The sequence below is a fragment of the Cloeon dipterum genome, chromosome 1 (genome assembly GCF_949628265.1).
Source record: "Cloeon dipterum chromosome 1, ieCloDipt1.1, whole genome shotgun sequence".
In the NCBI taxonomy this organism is placed as follows: Eukaryota; Metazoa; Arthropoda; class Insecta; order Ephemeroptera; family Baetidae; genus Cloeon; species Cloeon dipterum.
This window is the reverse complement of record NC_088786.1, coordinates 22,531,058-22,549,860: the sequence shown is the minus strand read 5'-3', so window position 1 is coordinate 22,549,860 and position 18,803 is coordinate 22,531,058. Positions and strand designations below refer to the sequence as shown.

Below are 18,803 nucleotides of genomic sequence, written 5' to 3'. Positions count from 1 at the left end.
GTGGCAAAAAGGACTGCCCACTGTTGCGAGACGCATGCGATGACTTTTAATTCATTAAAAAGCAACATCCAATCGTGTCACCTCACAGCTAAATTAATTTTATATCAACTCTTATCGTACCTCTAGCAATTTGTTAATGAGAAATAACAATTAAAATTTATTTTAAAGAGACCATTGAATTGAGGTATAAAATTTATCAGTTAAATAAAATCATATTTTTTTGCAACTTCTCCCTAGTTCAGTATTATTTGTCGTCCTACACGTTGCCTTTGCAGTATCAGACAGCTCGCTTTGATGCGCAAATACGGCAATCGCTTTTCATGGAAAAACGGCTCATTTGTTCAATTGTCCATGTCAGCTGGAGCTGCACGTGCGCCTCAATTCATTCGACAAGGCGTGCGTGCATTTCCATGCAGATTTTCCTGCTGCTGTGTGAAAAAAGGACAAAGAGAGAGCAGACGCGTGTTTCCGTCTCTCTGTCGTGCACAAAACAGTATCTGTCTGTCTGTTCAATGCACACGCTGCCTGCCGCTTTTTGCGCGTTAAACGGCACCCACGGCTTTGAATTACATACGCGAGTGGAAACACGTTGTACAATTCAAAAGCGCCGCTGTTAATTTGCAGAGGGAAAAACAGCTCACTCGTTTACACCTCAGCAAATTGTGATTTCTGCTGGCACACCAGAACGGAAAACGTGGGGAATCGAAAATAGATTCGAGTGGTGAAATTCGTCCAGTGGAATTCAATTTCAATTGTGCTTGCTATGCTAAAATCTTTTCGTTGCGTTCCCTCATTTGTTACATTATTCTGTTTCAACTCGTGCTCTTATATTTTTTATTATTGGTAAAAAATTAATTTCCGTAAAAATATGATTTGAATATTCAATCTACCAAAACTAGTTTAACCGTTCACGTCTAATAGGTATTTTTAAGACAAGAAATCGTTTCCCGTTAACAAAGGGTTAACAGTATCAAAGAGAAAAACCCTCTCTAATGGTAATAATATTTGATCAAAAGCTTTTCCCCTCTGGCTGCGTGAGCTGTGGAATGAATCTAATTGCGAGAAGCGGCAATCGAGCCGCGATTCCAATTCAATTGTCGCACCCCTGCCGCTCTGCAAGACCCAACGAGATGCAAACGAAAACTACTCTGGCAGAAATTTTAAGGCCGTCTTATGCAAATATTTGAGTCGAGAGAGCAGCAGCAGCAGCAGCTCTTCTTACCCACCTTACCCACACTTGTGCGGCCTTTCTCTCTGCGGGAAGGATGGATTGCGAGAGAGTGCGGGGTAGAACGCGTGCAATTTATCAGGAGGCGAGAGCAACGAGGAAGCAGCTAATAAAGTGAGCATGTACAGGCCCGCAAAAGGCTGCTCGGCACTGTATTGACAAGCATAATTATGGCGATCATTACCATGCAGCCCCAACAATAAATTACGGCGCGCCGAGCGGAACAATGGCGCCTTAATGAGCAGCCCCTGCCGCCTGTTTAATAAGCGCGCCGAGCAGTCTCAAGTTATTAGCCCCTGATGCTGATGCTGCACGTGCGATAATGAATAAATTAATTTCTAATTTACCGACTGGCGAAACCCACCCGCCATCTCCTAGTGCGTTTTTCCCGCTTGCGAGTGTGTGCACTCGAGATTTGCTCGACAGTCCGTCTATTGTGCGTTACTTGCGGAACACGCCAACCTGTTCAACCTTGTTGCTTATGGAAGTCTACTCCTTGCTCAGGAGTTTAATCGATGAAGACATTTACAAAAACTCTTCGAGATTCACCTACAGCTCTTAAATAATGTCAATCTACCAATCCACCTTTGTAAATTTCGAAAGTTTAAAATTTGAATAAAAAAATCCCGTCATTGAACATGCTCTATTTCTGTTTCAGGTAAGGGAAACCCTCTCGTCCTCATATCGACAGAGTGCGGTTGCTTTGTGAGTGAAATGAAAGCATCGGCTTGAGGAAAAACGCCTTCAAAGTGCCTCCCATTTTTATTGCAGCCTTTTTTTAGCGTAAACCAAATATTTGCTCTATTTTCAATTAATGAAGGAAAAATGCAAATTCGCTCTTGCTATTTTTGCAACCACTCTCGAGACTGAGCAAGCTGCGCCGCCGCCGTTGTTTTCAAGCGGTAAAACAAATTTAGAAATTACTGGGCGCTCCGTCATAAATATTCAAGTTGCAGCTCACCCACTGGTCTCTTCGGCGCGAGGATTGTGCTTTTTAATGCCGCAGCTAATACGTGTCCATGCATATCATTAAATCACGTGTGTGCATTACGCCGCCTGCTGCTTTTTTGTAATTTTTAATTTTCCCGGCAGCGCTTGATGTTCTTTTTTGCCCCGGGATTTCCTCGCATATTCTGCGAACGGCCCGCCCGACGTTGCGAGCGCGCGCGTGTGTGTGTTGGCTCACGTCATGAATGCAAATAAAGCGGCAAAAAGCAGCCCCCCGTCATTTACATGCTGCTTATTTCAGCGCTGAATAAATTCTCGCTCATTAAAATAATCATAGCACGTTTCCCTTCTTACAATGGGAACGTTATTGTGCCATTTTGTAAGCCCAAGAAAACAGTACATAAACAGTTGTTGTTCTTATTTTCGGCGTTAGTATTTAAAAAGAGGAAACGATTTTGAAACTATTCCACCTCTCAAAACAAAATAAATCAATCAAGAGGACTAATTTTCAATTTTTATTTACACCAATCCATATTTCAAATTAAACCCAAGTGCCGTGTAAAAATTTCTATAAATAAACGTTTTGCTGCGTCAATTTCATTTTGTCGGGATGAAGAATCGGAAGAATGAAATATGCATGGTTTCAATAATTAAAGCGTATAATCCGAGGCAGAAAAGAAAAATTGAAAAAGAGAAGACCTAATCCACTCGCCTAAATTCACGTGCTGGTAATAGAGGTCGACCATCAAACACGACAAAGCGCCTCCCTACCGCAGCAACCCCTACATATATATGGATCGAATAATTGTCTCGTCTGCAATTACGGAGGGAGGGAGGATCAAGAATATAGCCGCTAAATTTTTAATCCGGGTCGTAAATGTTTGACGATCCATCGACCCATGACGACTCGTTTCTTGTTGTTATTTTCGTCGGCTACATTGACAACGTCAATGAGAAAGAAATAGAGTGAAGGATCGCAGTGGGAAACAAGACGGGGTTGTTTCTTGCCGGCGATCTTCGAGGGTGATTAGTTTCCCTCGGTGTCTCCGGGGAAATCTAAAAACGAACAAACTCGGGTCACACAATTAATACCCGGTGAGCCTGCTCGATCCTGCGAGCAGTCAATCGTCTTACCTGCCGCTTTTCCCAGTGGCAAAAGGAACTGGTGCAATATGCTGCGCGTGGCCCGCCAAAACCCTAAATCTCCTTACGCGCAGGAGCCATTTGCCGGGTGCCGGAAATTTATACTGTAGGGCCAAACGCGCAAATCATGTCGGTGGATTTCGATTTGGACGCCGCTCCTCGTAGTCAGTCAGTCGCCGCTGGCACGCGCGCCCAGAGATAAATCCGTCAGTTTCCCTTCAATTCACATTCATTGGCAAAACAATTAAAAATTCGCGCCCTTCGCGCGGCAAGAATGCAAAGTGATCGCTTTGTGATGCTGTTAATTTGATTTCGCGCATCATTGGACGGTCGACGCTGCAACAAAAGAAACTGATTGGAATGCTTGTCACGCGGACACGCTTTTTGCACGTTATTTGTTTTTCCTGATTGGAGCTCCAATCAGCTCGTAAATCTTTGATCTCTGCACTGCCTTTGATCCATTGACACTCTGCATGCAAGCAGATTCTTGAATTGTTAAATGGAAAAATACTGTGGAATGGCAGTTGTTTGAAATTGTCGACCAATCAGCTTAAATCTCATCAAATCAGCCGTTAAAAATAAATAAATTTAGGGCTATAGCCGTGAATTTTAAACATTTTTTCCAATACATGCCAAACATGTCACAGTCACACGTGTAATTTTATCCTGAATTCAATAAAATTTGATCTCTGAATTTTCGAAAAGGTCATTTGACAGTGCGTATTTGATTGTACACATATCAAGCGGTGCGGACGAGACGAATTTTCACCACGCACACATAGAATAACGCACGCTCGCCACGTAATTTCACCGCATTCGATTTGGGATGCGGAGCGAAAGCAAACGCGCGGCAAAGTTTGGCGTAATGCGTGCCATAAATAATAAAGAGCCGGGGATCAAATTCGAATCAGAGTGGGTCGGCGATTGCTACGAATCAAACGGGGCATTTGACGCTGACAGGCGAATTTATTTGCCTCTGGCTCTCGCTCCGGCTGTACGCGCGCGATTTGAGCGAATGATGTGTGCGGGTGTATGGAAAACAAGGCAGCACCAGCTCCTTTACGCTCAATTGAGCCGCTGAATTTGTGCCCCGCCACCACTTTGGTCCGCTTGTTCCCAGACATCTGCCGCCGATTTCAACTGCTCGCCCGGAAATTCGCTAACTTGTTGGCTGTGCGGCCGAGTGCGAGTAATCTACATTTTTCATTCCGTCAGAGCGTGTTCAATCATTTGCAACTGAAGTGGATTGGCGTCACGTCGCGGCCACGTATGCAACTCTATTTCCGATTTTTCTTTCTCGTTAGAATCGCGCTTTTTATTTCTTTTTTGCAGCAGCGTGTTCAGATTGCATTTCCCTGACACTGCGTTATTTCAAAATCAGATGAAGTCGGTGAAACGAACGCTGGAATCATTTCATTTTTTGTTAACAAAAAGTGTAACTCTGCAAATTGCAAAGTAATCATATCGATAATTAGGAGTCAATCATTTCCCTGACATTTTTCTCTCTAAAATTCTTTTTGAAACATCAAGCACTTATTGAAGAGTGCTTTCGTCTGAACCAAATTGAAATTGTAGTTGATTTGGGTTGAATACCCCAGAAATTCATAGTTAAGTCTTGAGTCTACAAATGAGAAAAATATCACATGGTAAAATGCAAATTAGTTACAGAGAAGCTGCAGCAGTAAGATAATGTTAGTTAGTTATGTACTAGTGTTTGAAGAGTGGAATGCACGCCCCTGGAATATAATAAATTCCATTCTGATAATTTTAAACTCTCATTTCCCCGCTTGCCGGAAAAGTTTTTGAAAATTTATAGATATTCTGGTGGTATTCTAGATTTTTATTATTTCCAAAAATGGTTTGCGTCACTTAAAGTGCAGTAAGCACTTACATTTTCAAACTTTTTATGAAAAAAACAAATGTAGATCCAAAACTAACCTGTATTTGACAATCGTAGAATTTAAAATAAATTTACATTTTCTACAGTCTTGATAGTGATTTAAAAGGCAGATCTCTAGCTATTCGTTTTTCAAACTGGAAAAACATATTTCTTTATAAACTTTTCATTTGATCTTTGCTTAGAAAAATAAAATTTCTTTGTCAATTGCAATAAATTCTAGTCTCCCTCTTAAAAACAGCACAGCTGAGAAAAAGTTTTGGGGAAGGGTCGCGCGCATTAGCTGCACCTTGAACTTTGAATTGAAGGGCGGGATGGAGGGAGACAGCAATTTGGCATTCGCTTTCGGCGGATACATTGATGCCGGGCCCCATTATTGAGATGCATGGCGCGGGCTCATCGTCGTCGACGACGAAGAACAAGACAGCCGAGGCCCCGGAGCAGAATGCTTTGCGCGCACACACACTCGCACAAAAATGACAGATTCGATTTCCCGCTGCTTTCGCCGCCACCGCCGTCGAGAAAGCGAAATAGTTTCGCCCGCTCGAGTCCAAACACGTCACATTCAGGTTCCGACATCAAAACTACACCCCTGCAGCTGCCATAAGCCAAGAAGCCGTTTTTCCAATATTTTCCCAGCGCATACATAAAATATCTTAATATTCCAATACAGTGTGTGTGTGCGCCTGGTGGAAGTCGAGGGGATGTTTGCTCGCTTCCCCGGCTGAACAAGATTATCAGCGTGGCGAAAAGCAAATATGCAAAAAGAATTCGCCCTATCACGCGCACAGCCACGGGGATTTTTCGTCCGATATATCAGCAGCCCCTCCCTCGATCGGCTAAATATTTATAATAATTTCGAATAAATGAATGAAGCAGGCAGTCTGGCGGTGCCTCGCCCGCGGCGAACGCGCGCGTGGAATACAAATTGCCCAGCATGGAGGCCGTCGCCGCCCGAGGAATTATGCAAATGCGGCCCGCAACCTTTTCCGAAAACGCCGCAGGCCCTCGTCGTGCTTCTCGAATTAGCCGCTCGCGAATCCCAGCGCCAATTTTCTGCTCTACCTTTTGCGTAACGGAATGAACCAAATTGCCGTCTTCCCACCTGCGATCAAGTACGAGTGGTAGAGTAATTGTAAATTATTTCAAGAATTTATAAATAGGACTTGAAAAATGAAATGCTGTTGTCTACAATTTGGTAATTTACTTGACTCTTTAATGTTTCACTAACTTAATCCAGTCTGAGGAGTGAACAATCATTGATTTTTAAATAGTTTAACCAATAATAGCAAAATATTTTTTCTTTTTTAATGTCACCCATAATTTATTTAGAAACTTTGAATTATAAATAGTAATAATAAACAAAAGAAGTTAAAAATGTTCAGACGTTTCTAGCTAGCGTGACTTTTTAGCCAGATCATTCTGTATGACAGCTAGCCGTTTTAAATCCATGTGGATTCATTTACTTACCTACTGGGAAACAAATGAACTATTTTGTATCTCTAACAATAAATCGATCGGATTACCAATTGAAAGTGAATTTAAACCCCCTACATGATTGGGAACTGCTATTAATATAAATTTAAAAAAATCATCCGAATTCCAAACATTTTTATTTTCTCTCGCTAAACGATTGCAATATGAGAGGTATGGAAGTCATGAGTGACAATATGATGGGAAACTCATTATATGCTACATCACTTTTTGCAAGATTGCGAAAGGGATAGAACGCAGTCGATTGCCATCTTTCACCACCACGCGTGTATTTATTCTGCACTTCACTCCTGCGCGCAGCAGATGTGGTTGTCTCCCACGATACTTGGTTTTTAAACGAGTAAGTACACTTTCCACTCGAGGAACGCGGTGTCGACAGATTTACAAGTTGATCTTGCACGCGCAGAATCAATATTATGTAAAAGTGCGTGTTGTGTTCGTGAAGCCGATGCATGCGGAGGTGCGGCGCGCGGATTCCAATATTGCGCCGCTCCACCCGTCGGATGGAGGAACATTGAAGCAACGATATAAAATTCGTATTGAATAATACACAACGAGCGGCAGAGATGGTGAGGAGGAGGAGGAGCAGGTCGGAACACGCGTTTGTGTTTCACGGGCATCGGCTCCAATTTGCATGCGTATTTCCGTCGTTGGAGCGAAGAAATCATACACACAGCCAACGAGATGTATGAGAGCGCTGGGAATACTTTTTTCCAGCACCGGCTGTAAATCTCCAGAACAAAGTCTGAGCAGATTCTTTTGTTCTCCGCTGACAAAGGAATCGATATGGAATTGAACTAAATTTTCACAATTGTCAGGCGCTTGGTGGCCCGTAAAATTTGCCAAAAAGAGTCAATCAATTGCTTGAGCTTCTTGTAGCAAAAATGAAAACAATTATTCCGGTAAATCATCGAGTTTTATGGATAAAATTTTAGATTGTATATTGCAGGTTGTTGATCTCGGGTTATTGTAGTTTTTCTTCTTGCTCTGCTTTCAAATTTTACATCAAGTTTTTATGAACTTTTATTTTGCATACGGGCAAGAACCAAGCAATTTCGAACCATTGGTACCATACTAAAATCGTTTAAATGCCAAAACCTCTTAAATCAGCTATATAGCCTTGGAAAACCACATCTTATATTTAATTTCTGTAGCGTATAGCATCCCTCGACCAAAGGGTTGTCATTTGGTTGAAATTTCTGAGCCCAAAATATATTTTCAAATCAGTTTGCTACAGGCCAAAATGCTTATTTTCCTTTTGAAATTTGGTTTTATTGCAATTTTAATACTTATTTTTTGCATATTTATATTCTTTTGGACAGCAAAATCCAGCAAAAGAGTGTTAAAATTTACAAGTTCTATTTTCAATTCATGCGCCTATTTAAAAAATTCAATTATTAAGATTCAGTGTCAAAATTGTCAGTTTAAGGTACGTTATATGTGTCTCTACTTTTAAACTTAATTATATTTAATTGTACCTCTGTTGCAATAATATTCCCCGAGAAAATAAAGATTCTTAAATTATTACAAATATACGGAAGAAAAATAATAAAATACGCATGTAAATAATTTGGGCTTCAAAATGTTTTATCACAAAATCTGGCTATAGAACCCAACTATCCGTTGATTAATATTCGGAAAAATCCATCCACAATTCACAGCCTAAGTTGTATACTACTGACCTGAACAAAAATGAGTATTTGACTATTTGGTTTTGGAGAACAGAGAGATGGTCTCATTGAATAGCTCGGAGCACTTAATTCCTGTATCCACGCCAGGGTAACAGAGCCTCGACCAACAATGGGAAACACAGAGACAATTGGAAACCAAGTTTGGAAACGTGTCCTAAACAAGAACACATTCACAAGAGAGCAAAAAGCGGCGGGTGGCGCCTCTTGATTTTCGTCCCTTTGAAGAGCGAGCATACAAACAAACAATCGCTCTATGCCTTTTCAAGAGGCCGAAAGTCTGGCAAGCTATGGCGCAATCTTTGCCTAGTACTCGGGGCGACGCGGCGTAGAATCTTAAGTGAATTTCGCAGACACGCACAAAGGAGCAGGCAGCCAGAGATTTGCTCGCTTGCCATCGGAAAGGCCCTTTTCACTACCGCCGCACAGCACTAATTTCACGACAATGATCTTCGACTTTCCAGAGTTTCCCTCGGCGGCGGGGTTGTCTGTGTGTGTGTGTGTGTGTGAGAGAGAGAGAGAGAGAGCTCGCTAGCTCTGACTCCACTCTAATTACTTAACGATCCCTCTTCTTTTGTTGTTTTTCGTGTTACTACTGCATTGGCTCTCGCGCTTCCTGCTCAGCGACATGCTTTTTGCTTGCTAATTCCATCGACTCGCTCGCTCACCAACTTTTCAATCCCATAAATTAGCCGCGTCTTTCATTGTTCGTGCTTTCATCAAATATCGCTCGCTCGCTCGCTCCATCCCACTTTATAAATTGCATCCTTAGTCCTTAGGCAGCGACGATTGGTTATGCAACCTGTGCAGCGAGTTTGCCAAGCGGGATGCATAACTTTGGAAAATAATAGGCGCACTTACTCGGTTGGTGGGAGAGATGAATGTCGCTCATGAGCACTCCAGGGGAGAAGTTGGATTTCAATTGTCAGTGCGAGCGCTGCCGGTTGCATATGCATCGCTCCGTGTGAGTGTGTGTATATGCATGGGCCATTCGTTCGTAAATCATGCCGAGAGAGGAAATCGAGTTTGCTGTAACGCTGAGGGGTCGTTGAACCTGCTCGTGTTTCTAGTTTGTTACTTGGCTTGCTAACATCGTCGATAAGTGCCTCTTGAGAATTAATGTTGGCCGCTTTTATTGCTTTCAAATGGAAATCGACGTATGATAGTTATGAAAATAAATGATCCTGCAATTTCTGGTATGATTGAATGGGGCACTTATCTTTGAAGTCGATGGTTAAATTTCTATTGATATGCACAGAATCAGCAAAGCTCATCTACATATTTTGCATTTGCACGCGCTTCTTCTCTCTCTCTCCTCTCTCTCTCTCTCTCTCTCTCTCTCTCTCTCTCTCTCTCTCTCGCGTCAAAACTGATGTGCCACCACATAAACCATTAACAGCCGACTGTCTGGTTTTGCTCTCTATTCCACCGCATAGTCGGCAGTTTTCAAGGGAAACATTTTAATTAAGCCGGCAGGCGCAAAAAGCGCGAATAAAAACAGTGCAGCGCGTGCCAAATCCAGCGAGGCGACGTCGTCGTCATAAAGAGAGCCGCTGGGTGGACAATAAGTGGGCTCAGCCTATGACTTTTGCTCCGCAGACGACTTTGCCGAAATTAATTTCGGTGCCGGCCCCAGCAGTCTGTTCCATACACACACATATTGCAACACAGGGGAGCAGAGCAAAGTGTGCGCTGGCCGAGTTGTGTGTGTGTGTGTTTTCGGCGGCTCAAAAGCTTTTACCCGAATTGATCCCTTTTATACCTATCTGTCGAGAAATGGGCCCGACTCATCTTGCGGCGGCAATAAAAACGGGTAGCTCCACTTTTATGGTCTCGCTTGCATCCGAGATGACGGAGCGACCAGCGGTTATGACTCTCGCTGGTGACTGCCCGCTCTACCGCTAATTGAATACCCTTTAGCCTACCCTGCCAGCGCCCGTCGCACCTTCCAGCGCTGAATTTATAGCCTCCGCAACCGGCCGCCATGGCCGCATTAACCCTTTAATCTATGATGCTTTTTTTATTTGTGTGCACAGATTTTTACAATAGATCAATTCCTACATCCAGTTCGCAGGTGATTTTATTCAAACTGATTTTCCTCCCATCTTTTCGCACCTACGTAATTGGAAAATAAATTACCCTATACTTAATGAATTTTTCAAAATGTTTGCTCATAACATCAAAATCTGAATTGTACACTTATCACCATATTTAATTTTATGGCGACAGTCGTGCAATGTAGGAAGCCATCAACATTAGAGGTGTGTACATTGTTGGCTCCAGCAAGTGGCAGATTTAATGGATTCAATAAAACGTTCGCAGAATAAAACACTGCTTCTATCAAATAATACTAAAAAAGAACCAAGCAACAGTGAAAATCCCATTTTTTGCGACATTTATTTAATGGGTTTTCTCTGTAATAATTAAAATTAATCTCGATTTTCAACATGCAAAAAATCAAATATCATACAAATTTTGATTTCGATAAACGTGGCACCCTTTATCAAAGATCAGTTGGTATTTTTAGATGATTATTTTAAGCAAAAGCAAGCACTTTTTTGTGCTGTTGCTGCGCTGATCCACTTAAATTGTTGCCATTAACATGATTTTGTTGAAAATAAATATTCCATTTTCATTGGTCATTACAGTGTGACCAAACCAGCTGCATAAATGGGTGTCGTGAAAACGCCATTTCTGATGTCTGAGCTAGCTCGCTCGAGAACTGGTCACATAAAAACCGATCGTGTTTTGTCTTCATCAAAAAGTAGTGTGTGCTGCGTGACAAATTCTACGCAACACAGCCAAAAGCTGCGCCGTCGTCGGTGAGACGAAACAAAAACGAGACCGGCGTTTTATTTTTTAAGGGCTATCTTGCAGTAGAGGCGGTGCGAGAGTGCGTTGCCGGTCGGTTTGGCAGTTGATCAATAGTCCATAAATACGACCGGCGGCATTGTTTTTTGCCGGCCCGCCGGCTAATAATAGGGCCAACAAATTGGGTGCCTTTTTGATGTCATCTCCGTGTCGCTCACCACCCCCGGGGGGCGGCCGGACAAAGGCATTTTGATTAATTATCCGGTCTGAGTGACAGGTGATAGCCGCGCGCTCTCCAAACGCAGGCGAGCGTGTGTGGCCAAGATTTAATGGCGCGAGGCCCCCAGCCAGCTAAATTGATTGAAGTGCCCATTACCCGCCATGTAGACGCGACGACTGCATTTTCACCCGAGCTCGCCTCGCGCGCTAAAGGCACCGCCAGAGTCATCTCCCGGAGGACCGCGCCTCCACCTGTGCCGTCACTACCGTCAAGTGGAAATCTAGTTTCTTGTCGAATTGCATAAGGCTATGGAAAAATGGCACTCTATTATTTGCGGAATTGATGATTAATTTGTCCATTCAAAATTAGGAAAAATAGACCCAATGCCTACAATACAAAATTGCCCAGAGAGCAATTGAGGGTGAGGCTAAAGGGTCCTAAGAAGAATAAGAATAAGTGTTGGAACGAAACAAACTACTTTTAGAAAAGAAATAACTGTTATTGTAGTTATAACTTCATAGTGATATTGCAGTCGTGAGTTAGGAAAAATGTGAATTAGATGTGTCTTTGTGGTTTGTAATGCTTTATAATCTATAAATTAATGGAATAATGAAGTACCTGGATTTTTTAATTGGGTCGAGCCATAACGTTTCTTGTCGGTCTATGCCCTTAATGGCCCAAAAGTAGGTGTATTTTAAGACAATATCTTGTAAATATTATGAGTGTAAGAGAGGAAAAATGGAAAGTCAGTAATACTTGGTTATGATAAAAAAATAGCACAATATTCTACCTTGCTAAAATAAACAAGTTATATGGCATTTTTGTAATATAATGCAAAATTTTAAAGTGCATTTAAAATGTTATTCTTCTTGTCAAAGGTTAACTGTTATTTATCTTTATCTTTTTTTTGTTTCAGGCTGCTGCTTTGTCACCTTCTATACAAGAAAGGCTGCTTTGGATGCGCAGAATGCGCTTCATAATATCAAGACTTTAACAGGGGTGAGTACAAAAAAGATAATACACATGACTGAAAACGTAAAAAAAATAAACATTATACCAGGATCAGCGAAGTTTCCATTCAATTTCTTATGTATCACACAACATGTCATATAATTATCGGGAACTCCTACTGTCAGTAATTTATATATATATTTTTAAACTATATAACTCCTTATGAGATGCAATTATAGTCCGTAAACACTCACAGTTAGTACCGTTTCAAGCTTAAATCGTCCTCAAATTTGTGCGGTATCGAGTTTTTCATCCGCCTGTGAACGACGCGATGCCAAAATTGAATCTACGCCGTCACACAGGCTGAAAGTGGCTCGAATTTTCTCGGCTCGGGACGAAAAATGTCTTGTCAAGCAGGCGAGATCAAGCGAGCGAAAAAACAGCCCCCAGGGAGAACACGGCAGTGATCTCAAATTCAGTCTTCCTGTGAAAGCCTCAATTTTTCCACCTCATTAGTGCGCCGATGCACTCGCCTCCTTTCCCTTTGAGAAATGTCTTGACATTTTTTGCTCACAAGCAGACGAATACAAGGCAGACCAACTTTCTTTGTTTCCCTTGTCAATGCGGTTTCCTCGTCTCTAATATTTCAGAGGAAGCTTCCTCAAATGCTATCAAATTTCTGAGAATTAGTAATGGAACGTGGAGAAGAAAAGCATTATTGTTTTTTCTTATACGCAAAGAAAGCCTTTTTTAAATTAGCCTTTGTTTGTTTTAACGAGCACTTCGTTGAAATAAAATCTCTTATTGTTATTTAACTAGGCAAGCACAGCTGGAGTATTCTGTTCTGTAAGCGAAAACTCTGGAACCAAAACAGCAAACAGGCGAAGCCTTGAAAATGAGGAATTTTTACTTTTGAAAGTTTCCGGTCGTTTTGATGACTTACCGCATTCCCGTTTTGGATTCTGCTGCGAAGTTACATTCACATCTCAACAGCAGCATCTGCTGCGAGCCATTAAAATGGGCCCCTACGCAAAATGAATACATTTTCGGCCAGAGACTTATTTATGAAAGCGAAAGTTTTCCTTTCGTGCTGGGAAAGTTTCGGAAATTTCCTCTGCTTGCTCGCAGTGTATTATTTTATTCAAATGCACCACGAGTTGAAAAGGCCAAGTTTCTTGATTCTCTTGCAGCCTTCTTTTCGGCTTTTAGTCGCGCGCATCTGGTGCGCGTCAATGTTTGTTTGTTTCTTCGCACCGTCGGAAATTTCGCTTGAATTAGTGATGCACCCCGCTTTGCCAAGAGGGAATCCGATGCTTGACGTCATCCTCGAGCCACAAGCAGATGTGAAAAATGAAACACGCGCCGTCTGATAATGTGCGCTCGCGAGAGAGAGAGAGAGAGAGAGAGAGAGAGAGAACTACTTTTCCGAGCGGGAGAGAAAACAAGTCTCTCCACTCTTGTCGCATGCAATAGTAATGTCCAGCGGGCGTCCTATTTCGTCCTTGTCCATGACACGCACCGCCCGTTTTCTCGAGATGATTGCAACTCGACCCCGCCTGGAAAACAATATTCGCGCCTTTGATGTGTGTCGCTGCCTCAAGGGACGATGGAATTTCTTATTTGACTTTCATTTGCCCAGGAAAAGCCATGCATTTTTTGCTCGTTCCCATCAATCCCTTTTGGATCTGGTATTTGTTTTACACGAAAAAGAGCAAAATTAAAATGTACGCGTACACTGCAGAATGATGAACGTCCGCGGGGAGAACATCAGCATCGCCCGAAATGCAATGGGACATAAAATTACCTCAACGAACATAAATTGAGAGGAAGGGATCGCAATAAACGCGCTGTGCTGCAAACCACAGTTCTCAGTTCGTTGACAAGGCCATCCATAATTCAGCCGCACTGGAAATTAGGCGACGCATGCAAACTATTTATCCAGCCCGACCGAGGGTGGGTGATTGATGCCGATGCCAGCAACAGCAGTCTACGTATTAGGCATATCATTATTATTATTTGCGTGGTGGACTCGAAATTGGCAAACAACCGCAGAACCCGCATCTGCAACAAGCAGGCAAATAATTACATTTCTGGCCTCCGACGTGCGTTTGCTGAGTGTGCGGCGGCGACCAATCGAGGCAGCGCCGCCAAAGACCTATGCACTCGGTGGTGATGAAACAGCAGCAGTCGCCACGCTCCCCACCAGCCCCTCGTCTAATTTCGATTCGATTTGCATAGATGTGTTGTTGATTTCTGCGTACATGCTGGTGGACTGGCGATTGCGTCGCCGGCACCAGCGTGAGCTGATTGTGAAATTAGTTGTCGAACCAGTTATTTGATGTGCTAACATTCCATCAAACGCTATATTGCAATAGTTCTGCAAGGAATTTTCCACGTGTTTCACTTTTAATTGGATATTAAAATTGTTTGAAAGTTCCGTGCTTGAAAAAGAGCTCAATTTGATTTTACGACCTTGTTCTCCACTAACCAAGCAGCAAACGCGATGAAATTTTCTATAAGCCTAAAAGAGATTTATTGATGCTGAGCCAAAATTTACACACTTACACCATTGTGCGTGGTAGTATTTCAGCTGCTCGAAATTGCATATTTATGTGTGGTCAAAATTCCACAAGAGCGCGCATAACAAAGCGTGTCGGACAGGCCTAGCGAGCGAGCGTACCTCCGCAATACATGTAATATGGCGCTGCGGTCGGCTCTGTTTGAAGCATAGTGTTCAATGTAATTTCCATAATTTCACTGTGCCCGTGGGATTTATATAATTACAACATCCTATATTGCTTACTCACATGCCGAGCGCTGACACTCAACCTAAGGGGAATCAATCAAAATTTATATGGTTTATATTTATTTTCTATTGGCTCGGAAGAAAAGCAGATCTTACTGTTCGGACCTTCATTTAAATAATTTCGCTTTGATGCCTTCATAAATTACATCCCCTATTAGTTTCAGTTGAAGCGTTAGGTAGGTTAATTTTGAATTTGATATCTTTCCAAGTTTGTGAATAAATCAGTGATTCCGAGTAAGAGAATGGGGAAATTTTATTGTAATTAAGGGCTAAATCATTGGCCAAAAAACTAATTCTGGGAAAAGTGCGAACCATGAAGCATAAAAATTTCTTGATAATGAATCAATAAGCATCAAATTTAAGATTCCCCCAATAGGAAAGAGGAGAAACACAGTGAAAGCGTCAAAACAAATATTTGTTCTGGCGTGAAATGGGTATATTTTTCTGTTATCAGGCGCGGGCAAAGTGAGGCCCATCGTCGTATTTTCCAGCTCCCGCTTTCCGACAAGACAAAATATTTATTCAAGCGAAATTTATCGCTGCCGTTGGCCGGTGGTGCGAAAAGTGTGTAACTCACTCAGCGAGGCGTGCGAATCAGCCAGCAAGTTTCTCTGATGCTTTCGGTCCGATGGTCCGCGCAGGAAAATGCTGCTGGACATTGTTTTGGGGCCTTGCCAAAGTGTAAACAAGTGGGACGCGGCGTCGCGAAAACACACACCACCACGCACGCCGCAAAAACAGCTCATGATTTTGTAAGGAGCAATCGTGGAGAGACCTGTTGACAACCCAGATCAGCAGAGAGCGGACCCAATGGGTTTGTAAATTTAAAAACCTATTCACTGGAATTTGAATATCTTCAGCAAATACCGTTGAACAAATTGTAAATTAAGGTTAAGAATCTTACTAGAGTTTGAGTGGCATTTTTAAACTATTACCTCGATACTTCCAATCTCTGCGGAAATTTAATTAATTTTAAAAAATCTTCATCGCCCAACCTTCTGATAATTGTTTTTGCCCATGATGTTGTAATGAGTAAAAGTTACTTTTTTCATACCATGCCACAAATTAGAAGTCATATCTTTATCCGTCCCAAGTAGAAATGAATAGAGCAAAAACCTACCTGCAGATATACTAGATGCCAAAAAACAGCAAATTCTTTTGCAGAATGGCATAAAGGCTATCGAAAATCTTTCACGTCACGTGCACGTCTGCCAATCAACGTATGTCAAATGGAAATTCAGATATCACTGCCGCCACCGCTTTTCCAGCTTGGAATTTCACGCGTCGAATGTTAAAACGCGTGTGCGCCCGCCGCTTTTTATGCTGATGTGATCAAAATTCATTTGACGTGTAAAACAATGGCGCTCCACCGGAATAAAAATCAGCCACTTTTGTGCAAAAAGCGATCTAGCGAATTTTTCCACCGTAGCCTCAGCATACCAATCTGCTCACATCTTTTGCCGATGATAAAAAGGCTAAAAAGTGCAACCTTGCTGTTCGATCTTTAGCATTTTTGATGTGATTTTCCATTTATCATTTTTTAATTCCTAATCGGAATTTTGTTTCATAAATTATTATTTTATTGCTAGAAGTTTTAAAAATTTAACTTTGATTTTCAATAGTCAGTGTAAAAAAGTTCTTTGTGATCTTCTGACGTTCAAACCAGCCCGTTAACTCGCATTGTTAAGGCATTCTCAGGAGTGTCGAAGCAATGGGAGGTATTTGAGCAGTTCAGAGATCTAATACTGGCTACCCAATGTCAGAGATGGCAAAAAGTGGTTAGTTTAGTGACTCGAAATACTCAAATTGATCAACGGACTGGGAGGCGCACCGGCGCCGACTCGCTACTTGCTGGTTTGCATCTTTCCAGCATGCGTGATTTGGCTTCACGGGACAAATGTCTAGCGTTTCAATGCAGTCCTCGGTGCGGAGGCAAGTGGCCCTTCAGTGGGCTGGGTCCCTGTGCGGCCTGGTGCGCCCATGTTATCCGTTCGCGGTGTTATTAGGACCCGGGTTTCAGCATTCGTGCTAATGCAGTGCGCGCCTTTCCCGGCCCGAGAGGACAGGGATAAAAAAGGCATACAGAAAAATTCTAGCGAATTCATTTTTCAAGCTGCTTTTGTAGCGAGTGGTAAAAACAAAATACATTTTGGTTGCACCTTGTGGAAGCGTGGAAAGGCAACACGTGATGCTGAGGCGATGTGGCATCACAATATGGCTGAAGAAATATTCCCTCGCTCTCATCTGCTTGCTGTAAGTGCTAATCTGCTCGCTTTGAGACTCGCGCTGGCTAAAGGAGCTGAAATTTCGGTAGCGTTGAGCTTGTGGGTTGTTGTTGAGGAGCCCAGAATGGAAAAGCATCTTTGCCTTATTAATAAGCGCCTTAATCATTAATCATCATCTTAGATGTAGCTTGTAAATTTATAATTCATAGATAAGAGTAAATCAATTACAAATATTCACATTAAATAATTAATCGTTTACAACTAATATTTTATCACAAAATCAATTATGGACCCTACTTATATAATAATATATATTATCACAAAAGGCTTACCCCGAATCCGAGTTAATGAAATATTATGTTTCTGCCTCTGTATCTTTTGCTCGCATGGAATTTCCAATGTGGAGTGAGTTGTCGTGCGAGGTGCAAGGGTCAGTACAGGTAACTCGCTTATCGCACAGTTACACTGCCCTTTGCCGATTCGGGAGCGTATGAACTAGACTGGCGCCAGTAAGTGGCGGGGACCGGGGACCACCACAAGCTGAAACGTTCCCTTCTAATACATTTTAAGCAGCTTGCTGCTCTTGATTTACCAACTTTTGACAGCTGATGGGTTGGTAAGCTGATTTATGCAGCGCGAGCGAAATCGCTCTTGATGGATAACTCATCGAGGCACATACAACAAGCGTTAAGCCCGAACTGCAGCTTTTACTGTTAAAAAGAAACGCGTTAAACTTTACACGTTGAAAATATACGAACGGAACATATTTCAAGAAAAGCCAAAATTGTTTTCTTCTGAAAAATAGGTCTAATTATCCTTTTTTAACTTCGTGAATGGATAGCGTTGAAAGAAGCCCAGTCCAGAAAAGGACCAACTCATGTTACTGCCCCCGCACCGGGGTCATTTTTGAAACGCTTAACGCTTTCGTCCCGTGAAATTAATTCACGCATGCCGGAAAGGTGCAAAACAGCAATTAGTATTGAGTCGAGAAGATTGCGCAACCCTACCAAATCCGAATGGAATCGTCATTTTGCAAGGAGTCAAAAATGTAGACGCATATCGGCCCGCATCCGACCCCCAAACATCGCTAAGATTCTCACAATGCAACGAGCACGCAAAGCATTCGAGCTAAACAAAGCGAGTCACAAACGAAATATATTAATAATGCAAACCTAAAGTGGATTTATAAACATCGAATTAGGATTGTTGGCTTTAAGAAGTAGTTAGTTGATCAAATTGTTCTACAATGTGCGATACTCAAAAGAAGACTTTACCACAAAATAATTCAATTTTTTCCAATTTTCTCCCAAACTTTTTACTTTATACTGCTCATATTTTCGTGGCAGATTTCGATTCTCCTTGTCGCAATCTATCCAATGGTGTTTTTAGCTT

The 18,803-nt window shown here is 42.1% G+C and overlaps 1 protein-coding gene across 15 annotated transcripts in view; it reads left to right on the top strand.

Moving 5' to 3' along the window:
• Positions 1 to 18,803, top strand: part of LOC135939593 (CUGBP Elav-like family member 2) — a 234,644-nt gene that overhangs the window by 161,039 nt on the left and 54,802 nt on the right. For all 15 annotated transcript variants that reach the window (XM_065484656.1, XM_065484420.1, XM_065484502.1 and 12 more), the window contains one exon: positions 12,346 to 12,428. In XM_065484656.1, the coding sequence (XP_065340728.1) occupies positions 12,346 to 12,428 (83 nt within the window). The remainder of the gene's footprint in view (positions 1 to 12,345; positions 12,429 to 18,803) is intronic.